This window comes from Schistocerca nitens, chromosome 6 (genome assembly GCF_023898315.1).
Source record: "Schistocerca nitens isolate TAMUIC-IGC-003100 chromosome 6, iqSchNite1.1, whole genome shotgun sequence".
NCBI lineage: Eukaryota > Metazoa > Arthropoda > Insecta > Orthoptera > Acrididae > Schistocerca > Schistocerca nitens.
In genome coordinates this window covers 557,687,776-557,715,075 of record NC_064619.1, presented here as the reverse complement: position 1 = coordinate 557,715,075, position 27,300 = coordinate 557,687,776, and the positions used below count along the sequence as shown (strand labels likewise).

General features: G+C 36.8%; 2 protein-coding genes across 3 annotated transcripts in view; one reads left to right on the top strand and one right to left on the bottom strand.

The window, feature by feature from the left end:
* Positions 1-14,212, top strand: part of LOC126262558 (probable 28S ribosomal protein S25, mitochondrial) — a 33,416-nt gene extending 19,204 nt beyond the window's left edge. Inside the window, exons 3-4 of the mRNA XM_049959256.1 lie at positions 8,630-8,717; positions 13,962-14,212. Of these exons, the coding sequence (XP_049815213.1) occupies positions 8,630-8,717; positions 13,962-14,133 (260 nt within the window). The 3' untranslated portion in view covers positions 14,134-14,212. The remainder of the gene's footprint in view (positions 1-8,629; positions 8,718-13,961) is intronic.
* A 10,078-nt stretch (positions 14,213-24,290) lies between these two features.
* The window catches only part of LOC126262304 (venom dipeptidyl peptidase 4-like), a 181,015-nt gene continuing 178,005 nt past the window's right edge, over positions 24,291-27,300 (bottom strand). For both annotated transcript variants that reach the window (XM_049958841.1, XM_049958840.1), the window contains exon 17: positions 24,291-25,060. In XM_049958841.1, the coding sequence (XP_049814798.1) occupies positions 24,971-25,060 (90 nt within the window). In that variant the 3' untranslated portion in view covers positions 24,291-24,970. The remainder of the gene's footprint in view (positions 25,061-27,300) is intronic.

Genomic DNA, 27,300 nt, shown 5'->3' with positions numbered 1-27,300 from the left:
AAGAGTGAAGGCAGCAGAGGATCACGTAAGTAAAAAGATGAGGGCTAGTAGAAATCCTTGGGTAACTGAAGATATATTGAATTTAATTGATGAAAGGAGAAAATATAAAAATGCAGTAAATGAAGCAGACAAAAAGGAATACAAACGTGTCAAAAATGAGGTCAACAGGAAGTGCAAAATGACTAAGCAGGGATGGCTAGATGACAAATGTAAGGATATAGAGCCATATGCCACTAGAGGTAAGATAGATACAGCCTACAGGAAAATTAAAGAGACCTGTGGAGAAATGAGAACCACTTGTATGAATATCAAGAGCTCAGATGGATACCCAGTTCTAAGCAAAGAAGGGGAAGCAGGAAGGTGGAAGGAGTATATCGAGGGTCTATACAAGGGCAATGTACTTAAGGACATTGTAGGATGTAGATGGAGATAAAATGGGAGATATGATACTGAGTGAAGAGTTTGACAGAGCACAGAAAGACTTAAGTTGAAACATGGCCCCGGGAGTAGACAACATTGCATTAGAACTACTGATAGCCTTGGGAGAGCCAGCCCTAACAAAACTCTACCATCTGGTGAGCAAGATGTGTGAGACAGGCAAATTACCCTCAGCCTCCAAGAAGGATGTAATAATTCCAATCCCAAAGAAAGCAGATGTTGACAGATGTGAAAATTACCGAACTATCAGTTTAATAAGCTACGGATGCAAAATACTAACATGAATTCTTTACAGATGAATAGCAAAACTGGTAGAAGCCAACCTCGGGGAAGATTAGTTTGGATTCCGTAGAAATGTTGGAACACGTGAGGTAATACTGACTCTATGACTGATCCTAGAAGGTAGATTAAGGAAAGGCAAACCTGCATTTCTATCATTTGTAAACTTACAGAAAGCTTTTGACAATGTTGACTGGAATACTCTCTTTCAAATTCTGAGGGTGGCAGGGGTAAAATACAGGGAGCGAAAGGCTATTTACAATTCGTACAGAAACCAGATGGCAGTTATGAGAATCAAGGGGCATGAAAGGGAAGCAGTGGTTGGGAAGGGAGTGAGACAGGGTTGTAGCCTATCCCCAATGTTATTCAATCTGTATATTGAGCAAGCAGTAAAGGAAACAAAAGAAAAATTCGGAGTAGGCATTAAAATCCATGAAGAAGAAATAAAAACTTTGAAGTTCGCCGATTACATTGTAATTCTGTCAGAGACAGCAAAGGACCTGGAAGAGCAGTTGAACGGAATGGACAGTGTCCTCAAAGGAGGATATAAGATGACCATCAACAAAAGCAAAACGACGATAATGGAATGTAGTCGAATTAAATCAGGTGATACTGTTGAAGTAGATAGGATGTAAAATGTAGACTGGCAATGGCAAGGAAAGCTTTTATGAAGAAGATAAATTTGTTAACATCGAGTATAGATTTAAGTATCAGGAAGTCATTTCTGACAGGAGTTGGTTGGTAGGACAATTTCTGAGTCATCAAGGGTTCGCCAATTTAGTACTGGATGGCAGCGTGGTGGGTAAAAATCGTAGAGGGAGACCAAGAGATGAATACACTAAGCAGATTCAGAAGGATGTAAGCTACGGTAGGTACTGGGAGATGAAGAAGCTTGCACAGGGTAGAGTAGCATGGAGAGCTGCACAAACCAGTCTCTGGACTGAAGACCACAACACAACACATGTATGCTTTTTGACAATGGGTAACCTTCCTTCAAAGGGGGATCATCATAAAGGCACTACATTTCACTAATATTCAGGTTTCGAGTCACTTATTGCTTTTTGAAATGCCTTTTGCAATAGTGAGACTACACAATCAAAAGAGAGTGTGCATTCTCTCACATACTTAAGAGCCAGATCATCTAAGTTCTGTCTATTTCCATGTTTTATCCTTAAGTCTCCCTCAGTTTACCACCACATTTTGTTTTAGACCATAAAGTTGTCATGTTTTGATGGCTGATACTCAGAGATGAAAGAGACATGCATTTACAGATTCTGGCTCTTTTCTCTTCAATTTCAAAATGATAAGCAACATTTTTTTAGTGATGAACACTAGTGTGTTCTTTAATGTACCATAGAACGGGGTGATTTCGGATGGTTTTGCCATTATTTTGATTGTAACTTTCATATATATTGTTAGATTAAATTGATTGTTATGGAAGTGGTAGGGTATATGTGTAACAAATAAAATATCCCAGAACCAGAAAGTGTATGTGTAGGTATATTTATCTGAGGCAGTTAAGTAAAGTGTCCAAAGTCACCTCATGGATTGGGGTGATTTCGGACACATGTGTTTTTTAAATCTGTCTGAAGTTACAGTATATAGAGGGTGAATTAGGACAGTTACTGCCTTTTTTTTATAAATCCTGCATGCTTTTTTTTATTTTGGTGACATTTTACACATTTTAAGGTAGCCCTTTGTTACGAATAAGTGATATGGAATGATATAATGAATTTTATATATTACAGATAAGCTTTTATTTTGCAAGAATTTAAATAAAAAATTTTTACAGTTCTTAACTGAAATATTAGAAACAGACAGAAACAAACAAAGTAATTTAACTAAAAGGTCAAAATAATTGTTCTCACTCATCATTCTAAATTAAGTTGCAAACACTTTAAATAAATGATTGTCTTCGAGTCTGAAGCACATCTTATCGAAAAATGAACATTCCTCTCTTCTCAAGTGATGTGGGAAGTATTCTCGAAATTTGTAATTTTTGTATTGTGTTTTCATCGGGGAAATTAGGATGATGTGTCGTTTTCACTTTCACTACTGCTAGAAGCACTGTCACTTGTTTCAGCACTGTTTTCGTTTCCTTGAAAATCTCGGCCAGTGATTGATTTTCCAGGTTGAACATCTAGTTTGAGGTGGCATCGGGAGCTACCAAGCTCATTTGGAGGACAACGAATTTCTTTGAGCATTCTTCAAAAGTGGAAGACCATGCATCTGCGTTGCTTTGCTGGCTCTCCTCATTATCAGGCAATTTTCATAAGAGATGATCTGGATCAAAAGGGATTAGGCCCGTGGCGCAAAATCCACCCTTTATGTTTTCCTTGGAGTTTGCTGAAATCTTATTCAGTTTCTGCTTCAGAAGAGATGGGAAGGCATCCTTGGAAATGGTCCCACGAGTGTGTTTCTTCCGATCAGTTAATACAGCTCGCCATGCTGCTTTCATTGGCCTGAAGAAGCTTACATTGAGCAGTTGGAGGAGGTGCATGCTATTGAGGGGAAGGAGAATGAATGAAATATAGTTCCGCTCATGCTCTTCAATAACATGTAAAGACATGTGACTGGATAAGTTGTCTCCAATCATGATTGTTGGCCCGTTTTGCCTCTTCAAATAGGGCAAAGCAATTGTAAAGAACCAGTCTTCAAATACTGGCAGGTCAAACCATCCACTTTTGTTCCTATTGAAACGGGTTCCTTGTGGTCCACCTTCTTGCCTCGTGTCCCACAAATGCTCTGATTTGTAAAGGACGTATGGAGGAAGCAGTTTACCCTCAGCACTAGCTGCCATCATTATTGAGACACTAGATTTTGATGAGTCCATCACTTTTTCAGCATGCTTACTCCCTCGTTTCGTAATTATCTGCTGCTTGCCTGGATCATCTGACATGTTGGTTTCATCATAGTTGATCATGTTGCTAGGTGGGAGATTTTCCAGCTTTGCCTTGATATTGGAGAAAAACATCTTAACAGTCTCTTTGTTTACTTCTGCAGGAGCTCATTTAATATTTTTGCTTAAGCAAACAGAGATCTTCTGACTGTCATTTGAGGAATAAATGCACCTATTCTTCTCCCGGCAAATTATTATGAAATTTCGTCTCTTTTCGGCCAGATTTATCAAGGTAGCCTTTAACGAAATATCTAATATCCAGTTTAGTGAAGGAAAATCCCCAATGTGCAGCCCTCAAGATACCTTGCTTCAACATTTCTTCTTCTTCTTCTTCTTCTTTTTTATTTAGCACTGGCTGTCCTCTCATTTTTTTGGATGTGCTTCCTGCACTTTATTTTGTAGGGTTGATTTAGGTATACTATACAAACCAAACACTTTTCTGTACTATAATTTACCACTCTGAATATCACGAACAGCTTTATCTAAAAGTTCCAGGTCATAATTACACCATACTGTAGCACCTCCCCTTCTCTTATACATTCTTACCATTGTCCGAAATCACCCCACACAGTACACAGGTTTACAAAAGCCGTCGTTACTTTATAACCTTGCACGAGAAACTCGACAAACTTATACAGAAATTGTCTCAATGCTGTTAGCTACTGAGTACATCAACAATTATAGTTACAATAACTTCACACTCGGCGCAACAATAGAAAGTTTCCACTTTACGATGGATTTTTAACATTGAGATTGTTCGTTCAACTTTACGATGGATTTTTAACATTGAGATTGTTCGTTCAACTTTACGATGGATTTTTAACATTGAGACTGTTCATCAGTTATTCACCTAGGGAAACAATTGATGCAAAATAAAAGTTGTGGAAAGCGATAAATGCAATCTGGTGCACAGACATTAAAATAAGTAACTCTTTGTTTCTATTCAGTGGCAAAGAGCAAATAAGACATACTGTCCGAATTTGCCCCGGTGTCCGAAATCACCCCGTTTGATGGTACCTGTATTTTGGTTCCACTATACTAGTACGCCGCAATACTAATTGCCTCTGCCATGTTATATCTCCCATCTTCCAGAATGCAGATTTTTCCTCATTTTTGTTTGTTGTGCAGATGACCTCCATTTAACACTTTGTCATTAACAAAATCTACATTGAAGTCAGGATCGTGAAATAAATCAGTTGATTTAATTGTCTACTGCAAGAATGGATTTGTTACCTGACAGGAGCACAATATTGTTAATCCATTTTCCGCCAAATAAAAATCAACTTTTCTGCATTGCATATAATAATAATAATTATAATAATAATAATTATTATAATAATAATAATAGTAGTAGTAGTAGTAGTAGTGATAATGATGATAACAGTAGAAGTTGTGGTGGTGGTGGTGGTGGTGGTGGTGGTGGTGGTGGCTGCGGCGGCAGGAGCAGAAGCAGCAGTAGTAGAAGAAGAACTAGTAATACGTATAGTACTTACTTTTAGTGTTGCATAGGATGGAACTTCCTTACTGCTGCCACGAGTATTTTTATCATCATTCATGACATATAATGCCAAGCTCACCATGTACTTGCGTCTACTTTCCATGTTAATAAAGCACCAAATTCACACAAGACAGTAAGTTTACAGTACGTTATGAAGACAAGAGTGTAACAAACATGCAGCCAGTGTTACCAGTACTACCGTTATCAAGAATGGTGTGCCAATAATAAACCATTCAGTTTCCTAAGGCGAAGGTGTTACAACTCGAAATGCAACACTTCTCTTTAATAATTTGATTGCTGTCACTATAGGAAAACTGTTACAAAGCAAAATGTAACATTTCTCAATTGAAAAAAGAATTAAATAGAATTAATTTAAAAGTGGTACATATGCTTAATTGCTTGTTTTTGACATTCTTAGACTTGTAACAGTTTCCCATAACAACGGTGCAACGAGAATAGCCAGATGATGATAACCCAAAAACATGATTTTTTTAGTCATAACACTCCTTTTAAGCCATCGATTTGTCACAAGCGAGATTATAAATTTCACTGCTGTGTGTCCATGCAGCAGTGAAGTTTGTAATTTTGCTTCAGCAATTTTTTTATGAAGATGTTGTGATTTCTGAGGGTGTGGTTAGGCTGGGATCTAAGAGCACAGATTAAATACAGGGTGCGGCGCTTAAATCTGTACAAATGAAACTTTTTTTTAAAAGCAAGTTTATTAAAACAAAATACAAACAAAAATGAAAATCTTTTTACATTATAAGTAGTAGTATCTTTCAAGAGTAACATTACTCGACGTAACCCCCTTCAGCTGCAATGACTGCCTCCAGTCTTGTCCTGAAGCAATTGCCTGCACTCTTTAAAACAGTGCTGTCCATATTCGCAAGTGCTGCTTCAATAGCGGTGCGTAGAGATGTGACTATAGAGTGCCTTGTCTTATTGGTAACTCTTTCGACTACACTCCAAAAATAGTAGCCGAGGAGGTTGAAATCCAGGCTATTAGGGGGCCAGAACTCCTTTGAACAGAAAATTTCAACATTATCTGAGAGCCAGTTTTGGACTAAATGGCTTGTATGTGGTCCTCCTCTTCCATCCGATGCGTTATTCGCTCACTGATATTCAATGCTGATGCCAGTTTCCTTAACTATTGCCCTGGGTCCTCCAAAATCAGTGCATGAACCTTTTCGATGACTGGCGCAGATCGTGCACGCATTTCCTGAAATTAGGTTTCCTCGCTTTGTTAGTGGAACCTTCCCCAGACTTATCCGAAGCATTATACTTGGCCACAATACCATAAACCGTTGATTTCAGGTACCCGCAGAATCAAACTATTTCAGTGGGCGAACGCCCAGCATGAAGTCTTTCGATAATCGTGGCTTGTTGATTGTACTCTGCACTTGTCTGTAACATCTTGGCCATTTTGAGGTTGTAACTGTTTACTAGATGCCTATGGCATTCAAGAATGCCAATGTCCGATGGAAGTATGATATGATGTGAAAATCAAATTGAAATTTGTCCAGATTTAAGTGCAGTACCCTGTATATAATCTTGATAGTTACAAATATTTGACTGTGTTTTCTGACCATGTCACAAAATATGATGTGGTTATTTTGCTGTGTGATTGGTTGTGAGCTGGTGAAGCCAACAAATGTGACAACTAAAAATCTGGTTGTGATGACAAACTGATCTGTAGCTTAGCCCAAGGTTTAGGTTAGGTTGGAATGCACTAGGTTTATTCGCAAAAATTCAATTATTAATCCTTTTTGTGACATGCATGTGTTTCTTCTGATAATGTCACAAATTACAAGGTTGTGACCTAATGGCACAGCTTAAATTGAATTAATAATCTTGGGTGTCAAAATATGTGCCTGTTTCTTCTGAATGTGCTAAAATTTCAGTGATTGTAGTATCATGAAATGAGAATTTGGCAATATTCCTTCAAAACATGTTGTCTGCCCACTGCTCTCTCATTAGCTCCATAGGCCCAGCTGCTGACATGCCCTATTTCCTTCGCATTATATCTCATGGCATGTGTCGACAACACTGTTGCACAAAACATGTGAGTATGTGACTGGCCTTGGTTTAGACTTTTACCAAATTTTCTTGCATTCAATACCAATGGCTTATTACAAGTCATTCTTACTCGTGAAGGAAACCAACAATGCGATTTCCCTCTTTCAGTAAGACTTAATTCTACAAAGTTATTAACTTGGACAATTGATGGGCAGCTTTCAGGTTTTGTGATATCTTAAAGTCTCATATTAAAGTATACCAGTATCTACATTCTGAGCTCTTTGGACTCAAATCTATGTGTGGTTGCTGCAGTGCCTAATAAATGTCTTTTTGCTCACTTTGAATGATCCATCAGGCTCCAACTTTTGTCTCGAGATGTCACCCTGTGTGTTTCACATGTGATTAACACACACAAAATAAAATTTTTCACTAGAAGTAATTACTGTTCTATAAATGAACATAAAAAACATGATGATCTAAATATAATTCTGTACCATCCTCACTTATGTAAGGGGCAGCTATGCCCTATGATAACATTCAATTCAGAGCTGCAACAGAAGTTGTATGTCACAGTGGATGTGTCCTGGGAAAATATTAATTTTTTCTGTTTTGCAATGCAGCTACTTTATATGTATTTTCTTTTGTCAGGGTAGTCCAAGTGACTTGTTTAGTGTTAGCCAATTATTGTTTTACTCTTTCTAAGTTTATCAATATGAATAACCCCTTTTGCATCCCAGACAGTTATGGACACAACCTTTCCAGAAGCTGAAATAAACTTGAGCTTTATGCTGGTTGGCCACTGCCTTTTATTCACTGTTTTGACTGCTGTTTTGATCTGGTGTGAAATTGTAGACCCATATCTCACCCACAGTAACATACGGGCACACAAAATTTGTTGTTTTATTTTTTAAATTGGTGTGTGTGTGTGTGTGTGTGTGTGAGAGAGAGAGAGAGAGAGAGAGAGAGAGAGAGAGAGAGAGGAGGAGGAGGGGTGGGACCTTAGTTTTAAGGTGTGATACATGCTGATGTGTGAGACAATCATTAGCAGGCAACCTCTGGGGAATGTGCCATATCTCAGTTGTACAAAGCTTACTCAAGCTAGTGAGCTCTGTCATAGGTGCTCATAGGATACTTCTGGAGCCTGTTGATGTTTCAAAAACCACTCCCAGTAAAATATAAAATGAGTGGACCACTGGTGAGCATTCACATCCAATCCAGCAAGAGAAACCCCCCAGAGGGGGGAGATAGCTATAAAGCTATGTAAACAAAACTATTCCAAACAAAAATTTGGTTTTGTATTTTACATGAATTACAGCTACATTAGAAAGAAATCAGTATCAAGGCCACGTGAATACCAGCCCAAAATTTTTTATTCTTGCTCACAGAAAGGTTCTTTTGGATGATAATTTACTATTATATAATTGCTTTTATTTGGGGAGTTAATTGTATCTATAAGGTGTTCTGATAAGTGTAATTTGAAACCATGTTCTTTGTTTCAGATGATGGAGAACAAATGTTAATTGATATTGACAGTAAAACCAAGGAGCAAGTACATAATCATGTGCAAAAAGTAATATGTAAACCAGAGTAAGTCAGAAACTTCATTGTACTTCTGTCAGTTTCAAATGTTATAATCAAATTAAATTGTGCTAACTCTGATGAAATTAGTATGGGGGAAAATTTACAGAATATGTCTTTCAAAATTCTTTTACATGTTCAAGGTGTGTTGAAACGCTTTTAACATCTGTGCTGAATATTTATATAAGCATTTAGCTATACATTTTTGTGTAAAATGCTTCCAAGCGGTACTACTGGTATACAAAGGGTGAGGAGTCAGTCATCTTTTTCATGTGTCACCTTTTTTTTTTTTTTTTAATTTAACACCTTTTGAAATTTTTGTCATCTTTCTCACATTTTTTGCTTTTTTAGGAAGAAAATAAGTTGTTTACTTTTTTCCAAGTTCATTCATTTAACTTTTTGGAATACTCCAATGATGAGAGTAGATAAAATCTATACTCGGATAAAAATTATGTTGTGACTGACAGCTGGCAGTGGTGAGGAGTGGAGTTAGCAATTTATACACAACATGCCACGTACTCACGTGATTGATAATTGCACATGCACCAATAAAGAAAAAAATCATCTGCTTATCAGCTATTGCTAAATCTTTGTAGGTAGTGGGGAGGGTAGTGGTGGGAGCTGCTATTGCTGCCACAGGTGCACCACCTTGAAAATAAAGGCCAAACATATACCAAGACAACAATTGAGGCTCTTAGCTGATAGCATTGTGTCATGAGGTGCTGCACATGGCAACAAGGTACTCTGTGATAAACTTTTCGAGATGAGAAAATGCAAATTTCTTATTGACTGGATTGAAAAGGCAGATAGTTTGAAAAGTAAAGTCTCTGTGTGAAGGCAAAAAATTAGTGAAAGTGCACTACTTTGCAATGTGTGTTATTGTCCTATTAAATTTGAAACAAAAGGTTTTCCAGCAATTTTCACCACTCAGTTTCAACAAAACACAAGCGCAACTTTGGTAATAAATTTGGACCACATCAGTTACATTTAGAAGTTTCAGATCTGCCACAGCCCTCAACTTTGGTTTGTGCACCAACAATACCAAGGATAATTCCACCACCACTGAATTGATTTGGACCATGAAATCAGTGATTTCCAATTACTCTATGGTTTCATCAAATGATTTCCAAGAACATATATTAGAAGGGGCGTGTTCACCATATTACACATTGAGTTTCGACAAAACTACCAATTCAAAAGAGAAAAAAGAATTACATACAGCCATTACAGTTTGGTCACAGAGTAAGTGTTGCATAACAGTGTGTCACTTTTCTTTACTGGCAAAGCAGTTGCTTATACATTACATCAGAAATTATATTAAGTGCTTTCTGAAGCCAACTTGTTGTTAAATAAATTCCTTGTGGTGGGATCAGATAGACCTAACATCAACAAAAAAGTATTTAGGCTTTTATATAGTGATATAGACAGACAACTTCTAAATGTTGGAACTTGCAATATTCATACAATGCATAATGGTATGTAAAGACTCTGGATTGTGTAGGTCAAGAAGCATCCGGGCTACTGGTCAGTATTTACCATTATTTTGACAGTTGGCCTGTTCACTGCGAAGAATTTGAAGGAATTCAGTCTAAGTTTTAACATTCCACCTGACAAGGTTTTAGATACACAACCACAAGGTGGCTTAGTTTAGGCCCTGCAGCCAGTGGAATTTTGGAACAGTTGGATGGTATTCAATATTTATTTCATAAGCATATACCCCTCAAAAAGAATTCTGCTACTGTTATTATAAAAACTTCAATGGAGTGTTTTAATTTATAACCTATATGTGCAAATGATAACCTGTATGAGTGAAAAAGAAAGAAAAAAAAATCTTATATTTCAGGACACTCACTGAAGATGAAGAACCAAGATGTAACATGTCTAATTGCACCATTTTTTATTTAAAAATATTAATATGCAGCATGCAAAAGGCATTTTTCTTTTGAACTACTGCAGTTTGTTTATAATTAATGTGGTATTTGTCACATTACATGGTTTGAGGTATCAGGAGACTTAACTACATGGGGTGAGAAGGAAAGACTTCCTCTACTGTTGACTCTTACCTGGGGTTCTGGACAACTTTTCCATAACTTTCTCCATTTCCTAAACCTCACCAGTTCTTCTCCTTTATCCCTCTGTGATCCCCTTTAACCTTTTTGTCAGAAAGCTTGCACATTTCCATTACTTATGTTTTCTCATGCTTCTGCTTGGTGAGTAGATGTTTTTAAAGTAATTATTTTGTCCTCAGTTACACACTACTAATGAAAATGTTGTAAATGCTGACATTAGAAGATTTTAGTTTCGTGTATAGTGAAATGTTATTTTGCTACATTCACGAAAACCTTCCATTTATAAAATGAAATTATAATATATCTAGTTTTGGAGGGATTACATGGTGCCATTTGTGCCTCATATCCTTCATAAAGAATAATTTGTTGGCACTCAAAGCATTTGGAGGACTTTGGTCATGTTTCAGATTAATATTACACCAAATCGACATGTCATCAGATAGTGCTGATATCTATGACATGTCTTGCATGCCACTTTCTGTGACCTGAGTAAAGCATTTGACTGTGTAGGACATGACACACTTCTACAGAAACTTCATTTTTATGGCATCAGGGACAACAGCCAAAAACTAGAGTCTTATCTCCAAAACCATAGGCAGCTTGTGTGTATTGGCACAGAGAAGTCTACCTTGGTGAGAGTTCCACAGGGATCTGTGTTGGGACCATTTTTGTTTTTGGTAATTTTCAATGACCTACCCTCCTTTATAAGTTCCAAAACAGTGCTATTTGCAGATGACACTACCTTCGTAAACTATAACAATCATCTAAATAAGTTAAAAGATTCTGTTGACAATACACTTGCCCAACTCTCATATTGGTTCAGGTCAAATGGGTTTGCTCTGAACAAGAACAAAATACAAAAAGTGATATTTAATGTAAAGGACAAAAGTCGTTTTAATGATCCCTGTAACAAAAAGTTCTTGAGGGTATATTTAGATGACAAACTGTCCTGGGAGCAACATGTTGTTGTTGTTGTTGTCGTCTTCAGTCCTGAGACTGGTTTGATGCAGCTCTCCATGCTACTCTATCCTGTGCAAGCTTCTTCATCTCCCAGTACCTACTGCAGCCTACATCCTTTTGAATCTGCTTAGTGTATTCATCTCTTGGTCTCCCTCTACAATTTTTAACCTCCACGCTGCCCTCCAATACTAAATTGGTGATCCCTTGATGCCTCAGAACATGTCCTACCAACCGATCCCTTCTTCTAGTCAAGTTGTGCCACAAACTCCTCTTCTCCTCAACTCTATTCAATACCTCCTCATTAGTTATGTGATCTACCCATCTAATCTTCAGCATTCTTCTGTAGCACCACATTTCGAAAGCTTCTATTCTCTTCTTGTCCAAACTATTTATCGTCTATGTTTCACTTCCATACATGGCTACACTTCATACAAATACTTTCAGAAACAACTTCCTGACACTTAAATCTATACTTGATGTTAGCAAATTTCTCTTCTTCAGAAACGCTTTCCTTGCCATTGCCAGTCTACATTTTATATCCTCTCTACTTCGACCATCATCAGTTATTTTGCTCCCCAAATAGCAAAACTCCTTTACTACTTTAAGTGTCTCATTTCCCAATCTAATTCCCTCAGCATCACCCGACTTAATTCGACTACATTCCATTATTCTCATTTTGCTTTTGTTGATGTTCATCTTATATCCTCCTTTCAAGACACTGTCCATTCCATTCAACTGCTATTCCAAGTCCTTTGCTGTCTCTGACAGAATTACAATGTCATCGGTGAACCTTAAAGTTTTTATTTCTTCTCCATGGATTTTAATACCTACTCTGAATTTTTCTTTTGTTTCTTTTACTGCTTGCTCAATATACAGATTGAACAACATTGGGGAGAGGCTACAACCCTGTCTCACTCCCTTCCCAACCACTGCTTCACTTTCATGTCCCTCGACTCTTATAATTGTCATCTGGTTTCTGTACAAATTTTAAATAGCCTTTCACTCCCTGTATTTTATCCCTGCCACCTTTAGAATTTGAAAGAGAGTATTCCAGTCAACATTCTCAAAAGCTTTCTCGAAGTCTACAAATGCTAACATATAAAATACATTAGTTTTAAATTATCCAGAGTAATTTACTTACTAAGACATCTTATGAAATGTGTTCCAGCAGCTTGTGTTAAAAGATCCTATTTTGCATTTTTTCAAAGTATTGTGTCATATGGACTTATTCTCCTGGAAAAATCAAACCATGTTCAAAACATATTACTTCTACAGAAGAAAGCAATCGGAGTCTTTACATGTTTTCAGCAAAAAGCACATTGTAAGCCCTTGTTCTTGGAATGCAAAATAATGACTCTCATAAGTCTGTATATATACCAAGTGTTAACCTATACAAGAAATAATCTACATGAAGTAAAAGATAGAAATAATATTGACAGTCACATATGTCATACTATAGATTATGAAAGTCAATCAGTAGCTATGAGTCAGTGGGCCATAAACTATTTAATAAGCTTCCACCGACGGTACAAGACCTTCAAGAGTTTGAATTTAGGAAAACATTAAATAAATGGCTTGTTGCCTACCCCTTCTATGAATTAAAAGAATTTTTTGACTGCAACGTGGAATTGTACTCTAACAACTACCATGGTCACACAGTTACATTTGCTACTGTAATGATTTTTTTGCCTGTTGCTATAAAGGACTAATGACAATGAAATTATCTTATCTTATCTTGTAGACATTTATGAATGTCTGTCCCACAGTAAAACTTGCTGATATAGGCCTAATACCTCAAACATTTTTATGTTATTCATTCAAAATTGACATGTTGCTATTATGTGAATCAGTTTGTCAAAAGATTGACATGGACTAGAACTTAAAAGTAGATGTTTGCTATTCAGTGGCAACACTATACAATCTAAACCTGAATATGGAACAGTGTCCATGAACAAATATTCAGGTTTGAGTTGATGTGCAGCATGGCTTTTTAATTAGTCAGATGGATCAATATGAGCAAACAGTACTTGATTAGTACATGTTTCATTGCTATTGTACTGCCATTTATGCATTTAATTTAACTGTTCTTATTTGTTAAGAGTTTGTTTTAAATTGTGGCATTAAGTGTTTGTTGTATTATTGTGACCCATAAAAGTTATCTGTACAAGTTACGAGTACCAATGTGGCATATTTCTATGCTCCAATTCTATGTTATTGTTTTCAGGAGTGTTTTGGCTGCAGAATTAACAGCCAAGGAGAAGAAAGACAATCCTGCAAATTTTGGTTTTGGCTGTGAAAAGCATTGCATATGTGAAATCCTTGGACAGGTTCCATGCCCTGGTGTAGTTCCATTGCCAAAAGAATGGAGAGGGAAATACAAATATAAAAAAGAATAAAATCTCCATACTTGTAAAGACATCATGCTAATAGATGTATTTGTTGTTGTGTATAAATAAATGTTTGGACAGTACCAAATTATAGTCTCCAGTGTCATTGTTTGAATCTGTGATATGTTGTTAACATATAATGTATTCGTAGAAAGAGTATTTGTTGAACAGGCTCTAATAAATATTTCACTGCTTGTTATCTGCAAACTTCAAATCCCCCCCCCCCCCCCCCCGAAGACATGGTATAAGTGAATTGGAATGATCAATAAACCATTCACACCTATACAACATGCTTATAAAATTTCATACCTGAGTTTTGTCAAGGCAGCACATGTTTACCTTCCAGTCCACTGGTGCCTAATGTTGGTGGTATTGACCATCCAAAATGTATAAAGGGCAGTTTATAGATAACAATGATATGAATTCTTTGTTTGTAATGATGACTGTATATGCATCAGTATGACATCAGGGCAGCTCAGCTTTCTTACCTATTGACAGTATTCTCTGAATAGTAATTTTTGTCTAGTGGAGGTGTATGCCTATGATCTTTTAACATTGTTCACCTGTTGTGGCTTAAAGCCGGAAAACCGGTCATGCTTTAATAAACAACAATTTCACTGCCTGTGAGTAGAGTTCTTCCTAACATCATGCCTTTTGACAGCTGTGGTTGCCTGGAATATAAAATAGTTTGTTGTAAAATGTGTTTTTATTTTGTCACTATACTGCCAGATTTTATTCGCTTAAAACATGTCAGTGGAAGTGTTCTCCCTTTTGTCTCTCAATTATGAGGGATTTGTTGCCTGCTTGCACATTTCATGTGCATTTTACCACTGACACTCATTTTTACTGTCCTTTTTTTCCTTAGTTGGAGCATATGTGTCAGAGGTGAAAATTCTGGTGAAATATGCCTGTAGGCATTGTATCCTCATTGTAAGCAAGATCAGGTGAGAAATCTTCCTCCCTCCCCAGTATAGTACTTTAACTGTATGATACAAAAATGTGCCGCAATATGGCATTTTAACAGTTGCATGCATAGTAATAAAAGTAATTAACAATTTATTTAGCTTCTAATACTTAGAAAAAAATTTATAAATATTAAAGACACTATACACAAAAGTGAAATGGAAACTGTGGAATAGGAAGAAAGTGTGATGATGATGAGAATATTTACATTTGTGCTGTTTAAAGCTTTCCTGATGCAGGAAATGTTGCAGAGCTTCTCAGATATGATGTAACAAAAATCTTGTATATCTCACAAAAAACAAAGGGCTCAGTTAAAAAGTAAAGGAAACAAATTAATGTATTAAAAAGTCATTGACATGCATTATCAGCCATATACCTAGTCTCCTGGATGAAGGACATCTGTAGACTGATGACACTTGTACTTTAGTCTTCAGCTGTACACATACTTGTTGCTCCTGTTAACTTTCCAACATCAACCTACCTTCCGTTAGACCATTATCTCAGAATTTTTGTATTTTTTGGGATCCTGCAAAGAACTTCCATTGTACCTCTAGCATCCATTCTCCTGGCTACATTTGCTGCCCACCTCTATTTCGTCAGTACAGTCATATGACATATTTCATGACATTCTGTTTCCCAAACCATTTGTCTTTTTTTAGCCTCTCCTAGTAATTCATTACTTTCTGGGCAACCCTCAAGTTTTGATTGGTTTTACTATTAAAAGTCCATATCCCACACTGCCATAAGTCAAAACTGGTAACTCACTCTGATTGTAAACATTTTATTTCAGACATGAGAATGCTCATTTTGAAAACTCTCTTCAGTTTGCCAAAGCATTCAAGACCATTTTTGCTGTTCTATTTAGTTTCTTTCCCTGCCCATGCAAGTGTTCTCTTCAACAGCTATATGTACAAAAACTCGTTAACCGCTTGTATGACTTCATTGTTAATTTGTCCCATTTTTTTTTCTTGAGTGTATTGATTATACATTATCTTTGTCTTATTATTGATTTTGAGACCTACTTCCAAATCTGATATGTTAAGTTCTTACTTTAGTTATTGAAGTTTATCTGAAATGAAGGCAGACACAATACAATCGAATCAGAAAAGTGTTTTTGGGTCATATATGTTTATTCACATCATTTCTTCATTTTGGGAGTTCAGACAACCAAAAAATCTTTCTATGGCTACTGAAAATAGTTTCAGTTATATGGAATCTCCTTGACTCACTTTCAGTTCTGAATTTTCCACTACCTTGATGAAGTCTAATATAAACCGTAGTATTAAAATATATATTCTTCAGTACACTAACATAGTTTGTATCAGTGCCATGTTTATCAGTGGCCGTTAGTACAGATTTAGTAGCAACTGAGTCAAAAGCTGTCCCAAAACCTTTGAATCCCAGACAATAGTACTCCATATTTCTTGCATATCCTGTTATTTTGTGCACAGCTTACAAGTGAGACATTGTGCAATTTCCATTTTTAAAACCCACTATTTCCATTGGTTGATTAAACTACAGTGCTTTTCCTATGAAGTTGATGATAATGCAAGAGAATATCTTGTGCTTTGTGGTAACTGTATCCTTTCTCGTATAGTCTACAGGGCAAGATGAGACAGTGATTAAGAAATGGGACATGCATTTAGGCGGACAGCTATTCAGATTTCAATCTGGCCTTCCAGATTTACAGTTTGTGTGGTTTTCTTAAATCTTTCCTACTGAGGAATCATTGTTGAGTTTCTTGCCAACTTCCTCATAATAACCCCCTATTTTCATCTTCTAGTGGAATATTCTGTCTCTTATCATTTTCTTTAAATCTTTGCAGAGGTATTCTTCATGAAGTGCACAAACGGCAGAGTGTATGTAATATTTAAATGTGATAGATGAGAGGGAACATTTTTGTGGGAGATGAACACAACTAAGATTTAAGCTGTTGATACAAAGAGGGATATTTACCCCATTGGGTTGCAACAGCCCTCATGTTCAGTTACCACAGAACATGGTGTTTCCACTCTGTGTAAGTACTTCCCTTCCTATCTCCTGGACAGTAAAATCACTACCAAATCTTTTACCACACTCATCCAATCCCCTTTCAGTATTCCCTCTTATACTCTTAATTGCTGTTTTCTTCAGAAAGTTGTAAACAAATTTCACATCAATGAGCATCCTGAAAATGTCACTGCCTTTTAGTATTAGCTACTTTCCCATGAATAAGTCTTCTATATAGATGTTTCAAGAAACATAGTAACAAATTTAATATTGTGCAGAGACTGTAGATGCAAGATCTTGAATACATAGCCATCCACCCAATAGTATAGTTGTAGAAATTATGCCATTTATGACACATCTGAAAGTTTTCATATAATTTGCCCCTCCTTGTAAACACAACTACTGGATGGCTTTTCTGTGAAGACTAACACTGCAAATAAAGCGCTTTTCTATGACCAAACACAATTTGACATTGTATTACTATTTTCATGTCCTGTATGTCATTTTGTGCAACTGTGACTCTCAGCCCTGCTTGTTTTCACATTGTCTGCTTAACACGAAACTCATTCAGAGTCTATTTACTCATATTAAACGTATTTGTCCTTATCCAATACCTTTTTGTTGTACCCATTCTTTCTTTCTTTCTTTCTCTTACTCCTTGGTGCCATGTCTGTATTTCAACCTTCTGCTCATTCATCATTTCCCAGTATTTTGTGTCATCAAACAGCTTTCATTCCTGTCATTGTGTACTTACTATACTCCTTAATGCTGTTCATCTTATGTCAGCCAGATTTAGCCGAAGCTGCTGCAGTCTTATTTTTACTCCTTACCCGCTGTTTTTCTCATACTGGTAGCATAATATTTACTTGATTACATTAGCTAATAAAATTTTCCATCCATGAATCAATATATTCACAAAATATGTACAGACAGTGGCAAATGATGACTTTTTAAATTTTCTTTTGACTTGGTAAGAATTCTCAATTTTTTTCTGTATGTTATATGGAAGCTTGTCGAATGCCTTTATGACAGTCATAAACTGTACTCTGAACCCTAGACATTGAGGCAATGCCTACATGAAAATTATTTTGTGGTATGTATTGTGATTGTTTACATCACATTTCAGGTGAAACTGATTTCTGCTATCAGGAACAAACATGGTTAAGCAGTAAATATATTGGAACTGACTGTGAGGTTTAAAAGATCTTGAAAAAGGCTTCTGCAAAAAGTGCAGTTATCTACCTTACACATCATTCTTACTGCTCGCTTCTGCACAATGGACATATTTACCATACATGCACTGCCCCAGAAGATAATTGCATAAGACAGCAGGGCATGAACGTTTAGAAAATATACCAACGCCTGTCTTTAGGTCAACACAGTGAGAGATGCTTATTAGTGCGAAACACACTGAACAAGGCTTCTGGATTGATTTATCTATGTGTTGGCGCCATTTTAAATTATTATCCACCTGAATCCCAAGGAATTTCACACTGGGTATTTCATTTGGTATATGCTCATTACTGTCTACCTCTAGTGCTAGCAGGTCATTACTGCTTGTTTGAAATATAGTAAGTCTTTGTGAGACTAAGACTTACAACTTGTACGCCTGTTCTACTATGATTTGAGCTGTGTCTGCTAGTGTTGAGTTTGGACTCATAATTAGTACATGTGTGTCATCAGCGAATATTACAGTTTCGGTTGCCCTTTGACGTCATTGGGAGGTGATTTATGTAGGTTAAGAATGAGAGTCAGCCCAGTACTGATTCTCCTGGGACCCCATACATTATGTTCCATCATTCTGAGGTTAAGTTTCACCCTGTGGTGCAGTCTGTCAATGTGATTCTTTGCTTTCTGTTATGAAGATATGACTCTATCCATGCAAGAGAGATCACTTTTTATATCATTGGGTGCCTGTGTGGTTGTATGTATGTGAATGTGTGTACTCTTGGTAGAGAAGGAGTTAGTTCTTGAAAGCTAGTGTGAATGTTGTTTTCTGTTACATATTTCTGTGCTCCACACATCAGTCTGTTGTAGGTGAGTGGTTGCCTTTCCCTTATTTTATGTATTTTTCCATACATGAATTTCCGCTATTCGTTTGCTTAACTGAGAATGCTGCATGCACTCATCAAATAGTATAAGCCTTAAATAATAAAATATTGACAGTTAGTAGTTTTTGTAATCTTTCCAAGGAGTTCGATTATGTAGCTTATACAACTGATTTGTATTTTTGTCAGACAAACTGAAGTTTTATGGAAGTGTTGGCTTTACACACAGTTGGTTTGAATAACATGTAGCATACAAAATGCAAGAAGTAGTACTGAATAATTCAAATTAAGGGTAGGAAAGCTTAGTCACTGTGGAAAAATCAGAAAGAGAGCTACACGAGCTTCAATTTTTGGTCTATACCAGATGTCTCTCCTAAGAGTCATAGATGCAGTTTCTCTGGTGTTTTGGCAGAAGTTTGCAATTTAATTTTTACGATGTGTAGCTGAAGTCTGGCCAAACAAATACAGGTCATCATGTCTTTCATGTAATGCCCAGTGTCAACAGAAAGTGCGAGTTTGTTTCCCATTACAATCAAAATCATTTTTAGAACAGAATGTTACATGTGCATTTGACAGAGAGGTCCCAGATTATTGTAGTGCAACATTCAGTTTATTGACATGTATTAACAGGTACAGTGAAACACTCCAATAGTGACAGCACCACTCTGCCCCATACTGACTACTGCCACAATGTAACAGCACTATTCAGTTGTTGCAGGAGTACTGTTTATTCTTCGTGTTTTACTGTCCCTATTAATACATATTGATGTATTGAATATTGCAAAATAGATTAATCTGGGACAGCTCTGTTAAATGAGCATGTAACATTCTGCTTTAAAAATGATTTTAATTTTGACTGACAACAAACCAATGCTTTTTGTTCACACTGGAAATCACATGAAAGATGTTATGACTGGTATTTGTTTGGGCTGACTCCAGCTACATATTGCAAAAATGAAATGGCAGATATCTGCTGAAACACCAAATGAAATGTGCCTGATGAGTCTTAGGAGAGACACCCAATATATGTGAATGATCTTCCTCTTTACTTCCAACAATCAGAATTCGTACTTTTTGCAGCCAATACTAATGTTATAATAAACTTCAAGAGATAAAAAGCAACAGAAGAGATTGTAAACAATGCTTTCCAAAGAACTATTAGGTGGTTCTCAGAAATTGGACTCCCCATAATTTTTGAAAAACACTATATTCAGTTCTGTACAACAAATAGAATCATACCAACAATTGATATAACACATGAGCAGGAGCTAGTAAATAGGGTAGACTATTCCAGATTTATGAGAGTACACATTTATGAAAACTTGAACTGGAAGCAGCATATTGCTGAGCTTCTCAGACAGTTAAGTTCAGCTCTTTTTGCTTGTTGTATAATTGTAAGTCTTGGAAACAAATGAATTAACATCCTGACATTTTTGCATATTTCGACTGAATTATGTCTTATGGAATAATTTCTGGGGTGACTCACTACTTATAAAGAAAATGTTGATTGCACAAAAGCAAGCAGTGAGAATAATTTGTGGTGTTCATCCATGGCAGACTTTTAGATACCTCTTCAAGGAGCAATGCATTTTAACTGTGCCATCAGAGTATATATATTCACTGATAAAATTCACCATAAATAATCCATTTTAATTAGACATGTAGTCCATACTTGCACAATTAGAGGGAAAAATTACCTTTATTACCAATTATTTGTCAGGTTTCCAGAAAGGAGTTCACCCAACAACAAAAATTTTTTATCATTTGGCCAGTAACATAAAATGTCTCACAGGTAGCAAAGCAAATTTTAAATCTAACCTAAAATCATTTCTCCTCGACAATTCCTATTCCATGGACAAACTGCTTTTTAAAAAATGTATATGTTAGAAAAGGGGAATCAACTTGTTTTTAAGCATAAGTTTGTTCATTAATGTTAATACAAATATGTAAATATCCTGTAAGCTGATCAGGTGCAGATGATTTCGACAAAAGGATCATGTGCCTGTAGAACAGGCAACTAACTAACCAGAAAATATACCCTGAGTCATAGATTGATAACTTAAGAGCAGTCCTTTCAGGTCAGCACAATAGTTTAATATTCTGCTAATAGGCAACAGAATTATGAACTATTATTTTGTGACCTGATAAGTATTGTAATTTTCTTAAAGACTTGTATTTTGGAAACTGATGTCTGTTTGTGGTTTGTTCACAAGTAAATCTGTTGCATTTGTATTTGGTAGTTTATTAATGGATGCAACATTTACTGGCACTATGACAAAATAATCATTCAAATTGATAACCAATGATTTGAAATTGTCGCCATTTCTACCAGAACTATTTTCGAGAGGCTTAACTTCATTTGGTTTGCTATTTTTGTTTAATAATATTCCAAATTGTTTTTTCCCTATTCTTGAAGTGTATTACTTTTGAACATAGTTCATGAGTTTTGCCTTTGTAATAACAGACTGAAGAATTTTATAATATAGTTGGTTTCACCTCCTGACTGCAGTTTGTCCTGTGAATTTAACAGAGCTCTCTCTCTCTAGTGCAAGATACTTTAATTCCAGGTGTTATCCATTCCTTATCCTTGCTTCTGTTTAGTTTTACCCTTATTTGTAGGAAGTTGTTTAATAAAGAGTTAAATTTTCCCAAGTTTCTTCTCAGTGTTCTTTCTGTAATATCTCTTTACATGCTGTATTTAAGTCATTGTTTATGGATCTGTGGTGCGGCGCTTTTCTTCTACAATCTATACCTAACTGCTTAGTGTATTTTGTTGCTAACATCGGAGTATTTTAGTCAGATAAATCATTAACTATTGGTTTTACAATTCAGTCACTGAAAGTTGTAGAATCTAAAACCAAATTGACAATAGTTTTTGCAGTATGTCCTTCAGTCCTCATAGAAAATGTTACTGTGGGTAATAACCCCTTGATGACATATTAACAATCGTAGGTGCTCTTGATCAATACTGTTCTGTGCCATGAAAGGTGTCTGTTGCTGTTTCCCACAAAGCCAACATGTATTTCATTTTTCTTTTAAATTCTGTCAGCACATTGACACTAAATTTTCAGTGCCAGGTTCCTATTAGTGGTTTTCAGTTTGATAGATAGTGCAGTGTGACAATAATTAAAGTTGCAGTTTCAAAATGCTGTAAAAACAGAACCACTGCTCAGAATGACATAAAACGTGAATAGAAAATTATTGACAAAGGAGGAAATGTCATGGGCAAAAAACTAACAAAAATTTTACCAATAGATAATACTGTAAGCATCTTAATTTAAATGGGGTCAGCTACAAATACAAATGAATGGTAGTGGTTTGAGTTGCACATTACACTGTCCATATTGTTTAATGTTTGTGACTGTACAAGTTCAGCAGTCAACAGTTGTGGCATTGTTAGTTAAGTAAGCTCATCCCCCACAGAAAGGTCGTACCACACTGGATGGGGAAAAATTGGTTCTCAATTGTCCTGAGGCCAAAAGCCAAGTAACAAGCAAAATGACATCAGTTTTAATTGTTCTGGGTCTAAAATCTACATAAAAAGCAAAATGACTTTGGTTCCTAATTGCCGTGAGACTGGTGCGAGATGGGTTCAATATGCTGTCCACTGGTTTTTGCCACAAGTTGAAATCAAGAAACAGCATGTTCCACAATAGATTGGAGTGTCTCAGTGTTGACTTTCAGAATGCATTGCGCAATGTGTGCCTTCAGGTTAGCTATATTCGTAACTAAAGTACTGAACACAACATCTTTCAGATTACACCACAGCTAGAAGTCACGTGGATTAACATCAGGTGATGTGGATGACAAGGCTGTAGGGAAATGATGGTTGACAACTCTAGCATTTACAAAAAGGCCTCTGCAGCATCTGCTTCACTGTCTGTTCAATGTGCAGAGCAGTGCCATTTTGCATAAAAATGATCATGTCTGCACATCGATGCTGTTAAAGGGTTGGAATGACATTGCCACACAGAAGACTCTTATAGTATTTATCAGTGATGGTGCAAGTGGCAGGACTCATCTCCCACCCCCACCCCATCCCCCCCCCCCCCCCCAAAAAAAAAGGGAAATGGGATTCATCTGCTCGCAGATTGTTGTCCACTTGCATGCAAGCAAGAAATTCAGGGCAAACATTTGTCTTGTTGGTCGATCAGCAGAAATCCAACTCCTGGACACTGGTGATTTTGTATGGATAGCAGTGCAGGGTGTTTTGTGGGATTTTATACACTGTGCTCACAGGCATGTCTACTGTTCGAGCAGCTCCCCTTGCAACTCATGTTTGTTCACCACTGCTCAACCCCCTTTGCAATGCTGTGGCCACATCTTTGGATCAACCAGTTTCCTCCCTCTGTGACGTTGCGCTTCAAAAGAACATGTCTTCTCAAGTTTTGTAATCATTTTCTCAAGAGCCTTAGCAGTTACTGTATTATTGCCTTTTTTCATAGCCTGGAGTGTCTGGAACTTCTGCAGGGCTACTGACGCAAAGTCATTATTCTTGTAAAAGAGCTTTACCAGCAATGCATTATCCTTCATGGAGACAGTCATTTTGGTCATCTTGGATGCAAACTGAGAGGAACGGCCATGTGCCACATCACTGCTGATGCATGTATTATGATTCTTACAGTGCTATCTATTGGTCAGTTTTTTTCCCCCATGATGATTTCACATCTACAGTAACATTGCTGCTCATATTTTATGCTGCAGGTTTTGAAACTGGAACATTAATTATGGACATTCTGTATAGTTTGCATTATTTGTCTGAACTAAATATATATGGCTGACAATATTGCTTACTAAAGTTAATGAAGATTGTGGCAAACACTCAACATGCAAAATAAATAGAAAAGCTCAGCGATACTGACACAACACAGATAATACTTATTTGGGTTAACATAAAGAAAAGTGTGTTTTCCTAACAAAACATCAACATACAACAATAAAGTTTGTAAAACTCTTCAATATGCTTGAAACACTCAAAGTTCTATAGATATGCCTGAATTTATCATACATAATTAAAACTACTAAATATCAAACATTACTTTAAAAAGTCGATTCATCTGTTGAATGGTGATGAATTGAGTGATTTGTATTCTTCTGGACAAGTTTAAATTACGACGATAAATTTCTGATCGTGGATGAAAGAAAAGAAATCATTGCAAAGCAAACTGTTGAGAAATACCATTCATTTACTAGGTACTGCTATTGAAATTTTGCATCCACACAATGACAAAATTCAAATGTCCTTAAAACATATTTACACAGTTTAGTTTATACAGTTTGTTTTTCATACAGTTAAATACAATTTAATTCATAAATTAACCTTCACAAACATCTAGCAATATATATAAGGCAAATCCTGTTCACAGACAACTATTTTTGGGACATACGAAAAATAAATGAAAGGCAACCACTAACCTATAGCAGACTGATGCATGTTGCATAGAAACATCTCCCAAAGAACCAGTATTCACACAGCAACAAAACTCAAATGTGAATACTGTTTTTTTGTTACTCGTTTTTAGGCACTATTCAGCAGCTTGCTATAGGTGAGTGGTTGCCTTTCCTTTCTTTTATATGTTTTTTCATCCAGGAATTCCATTATTATTATGGTTTTGAAACATCATTTAGAGAAAGTTTTTGGTTGTTATAAATTATACTTTAATTGAAACACTCAATTTTCATCATTTGATCCTATCAAAGATTTTGTACTGTAATAGTGGCAGCAGTAATTTTTGTGAAATGCTTGTTGCTAGATTAGTGTTATAAAATTTTTAATATTACAACCTGGTACAGGTACTTGAGTTTATTACAAGAATGTAAAATATAGGTCAAAATCAGCGATTGTGTCACTCAAAACATTCCACAAGAAATTTTTCCATTGTGTGATAGAGATGTGGCTGAACTCCAGACAGTGTGTTATCTTCATCTGGGTAGATCTGCAAAAAAAAAAACCATTCATTTGAATATAACTTAAAAAAACATGATACTTTAAAACAGAATAAATGAAACATTAAAATTGTATGAAGGTTTAACAGAAAGCGAGTGTCTATAAACCTGAAACAGGATGGAAAAGATAATTATGTGGAAGCATTTACTGGAACAGGTAAAACAAATATTAAATTACTTATAAATGTTGAAACTTTCATCATATCATGGGATCAGCCTCTGGATTTCTGTGTCATGGGAGAATCTTCATTTAAGTGTCAGGATGTCTTTTATGAAAATATTTGTCTTGAATGTAGCCATGTATGGAAGTGAAGTGTGGATCATGAATAGGTCAGGCAATAAGAGGTAAAAAGCTTTTGAGGTATGATGCCACAGAAGAACGCTGAACATTACACATGTTGCATCATGGCTCTACCTGATCAAGCAGAAGAGTCTAACTCACCAGACAGATGTGATGCCAGCATGACACAAGAAACCTTAGTGGTACATATTCTTGCAACAGAGGTCATATTCAAACTCTGCTGACATTGTGGAATCACCACCTAGGCCTTCTGAAAAGTGAAGTTGCAACATCGACACAGCACACCAGTGCTGCAGTGCAACTGACAGCAGGAGAACTGGCCACTGAGATGGTGGTGTCGTAATTATCTAATGGCTGTACCCCACACATCATTTCTGCTGGAGGGAAAGTGCTGCCATTTCAAAAATAGCAGTGGACCGGGCTCACAAAAATACTGTCCATTTTAGACAAGCAGTATCAGTTAAAACTGGGAACCAGTTGCAAGAAGTCTATGCTGGTCAACATCCCCAACTGTATCATTGAGATGTTCCCTTTAGACACTGTCTTCATTAGCTGCAAGTCTGCTATCTGCACGTGAGCCCGAATGCTGTTGAGATGATGCCTTCCTGCAAGCAGGCTATCTGCTGGGCAACTTCCAATCTCTGTAGGACGCTTATATTGAGGGGTTCATGGTTCAAGCTCGGAACACTTTGCCACACAACCACCACTGCTACGTGCAGTCAAACTTTGCTGCTGTTTGTTGCCTTGTGTCAGAAAACTTTGCTACTGTTCAGTGCACTGTGCGGTCACACTCCTTGGCTGCCAATACTGACCCTGCCATCCCATGTCAGTGCCCATAGTTCGACTCTGTCCACCTTGGCATGTCCTGAACTGAATCGTGCATCTACACAGCTAATGCAACCGACATTGCAGACTCTGGCATCAGGTCCTGGAAACTTTCAAAGCCCACTGAAAGGCATAGATCTTGATCTTGGTCGATAGGCAACGCTGCTACAGCTGTAAACACTAGCATTGCTGTGGTACAGTGTGGCTGCTAACACACCCAAATCAGCGGCCACGTGCTCACAGCACCACTATAAAGCTCATGGTTTCACTTTCAGTTATGTATTCGCCATAACGCATCATTGTTTCTAGGTTTCTGTTTCGTTAAGTCTTGATTTCTCTCTTGGATTACTCACAGCACTCATATGTAGTATCATCTCTACTGTCCATTTCTCTTTTTGTTGTCTTCTGTCCATACTCAGTAATCTACCATTGACAGACTTAGGTTGGCCGGACAGCCTCAGTAAGTGTCTTGAGACACTCCTGATCTTTTGTCAAATCCTGATCACAATAACCGACAACGAAGTAAATGGTTAACAGCATACTATGAACACTAAATTTGTGAAACTCATGCAACAATAACAGCAACAGCTGCAGAAATTGCAACAGCAGCAGTAAAATGAGTTATTCATGTGGGAAAAAGAAGTTGGCTCTTCTCAAATCCAGTTGCCCTTACATTCAAGGATATGTGCACTTTGCTTTTGGTTTATTCACAATTATTCCATGTGGTAACACTGTGACTCAAATTTCATCAGTACCTCAAGCAACATGGCCAGACGTATCACTCTTGGGTAACTGATTTACAAGGGTTGAGTCATCACTGCGATTTTACTTGTGTGAACCCAGCATGCAAAACCTAATATGCAGACCCTTCAATTTGTGGGTGTAGTGCTCCAGTTGTCTCCCAAACCAGAAGTATGCACGTCAGCCATTAAGCTAGACAACCTGTCATTAGAAGAATTTCTGATGATCCCTCTCTCTTTCAAAATCATGGCAGCAGCTAATGAGTGCTTCATGGATCAGTCACCAGTAGCAGTGCTCCAGATGTTGCATTGCAACCCAGGAATATGAAATGCTCATAAACCACTTCCCATTTGGTGGCATCAT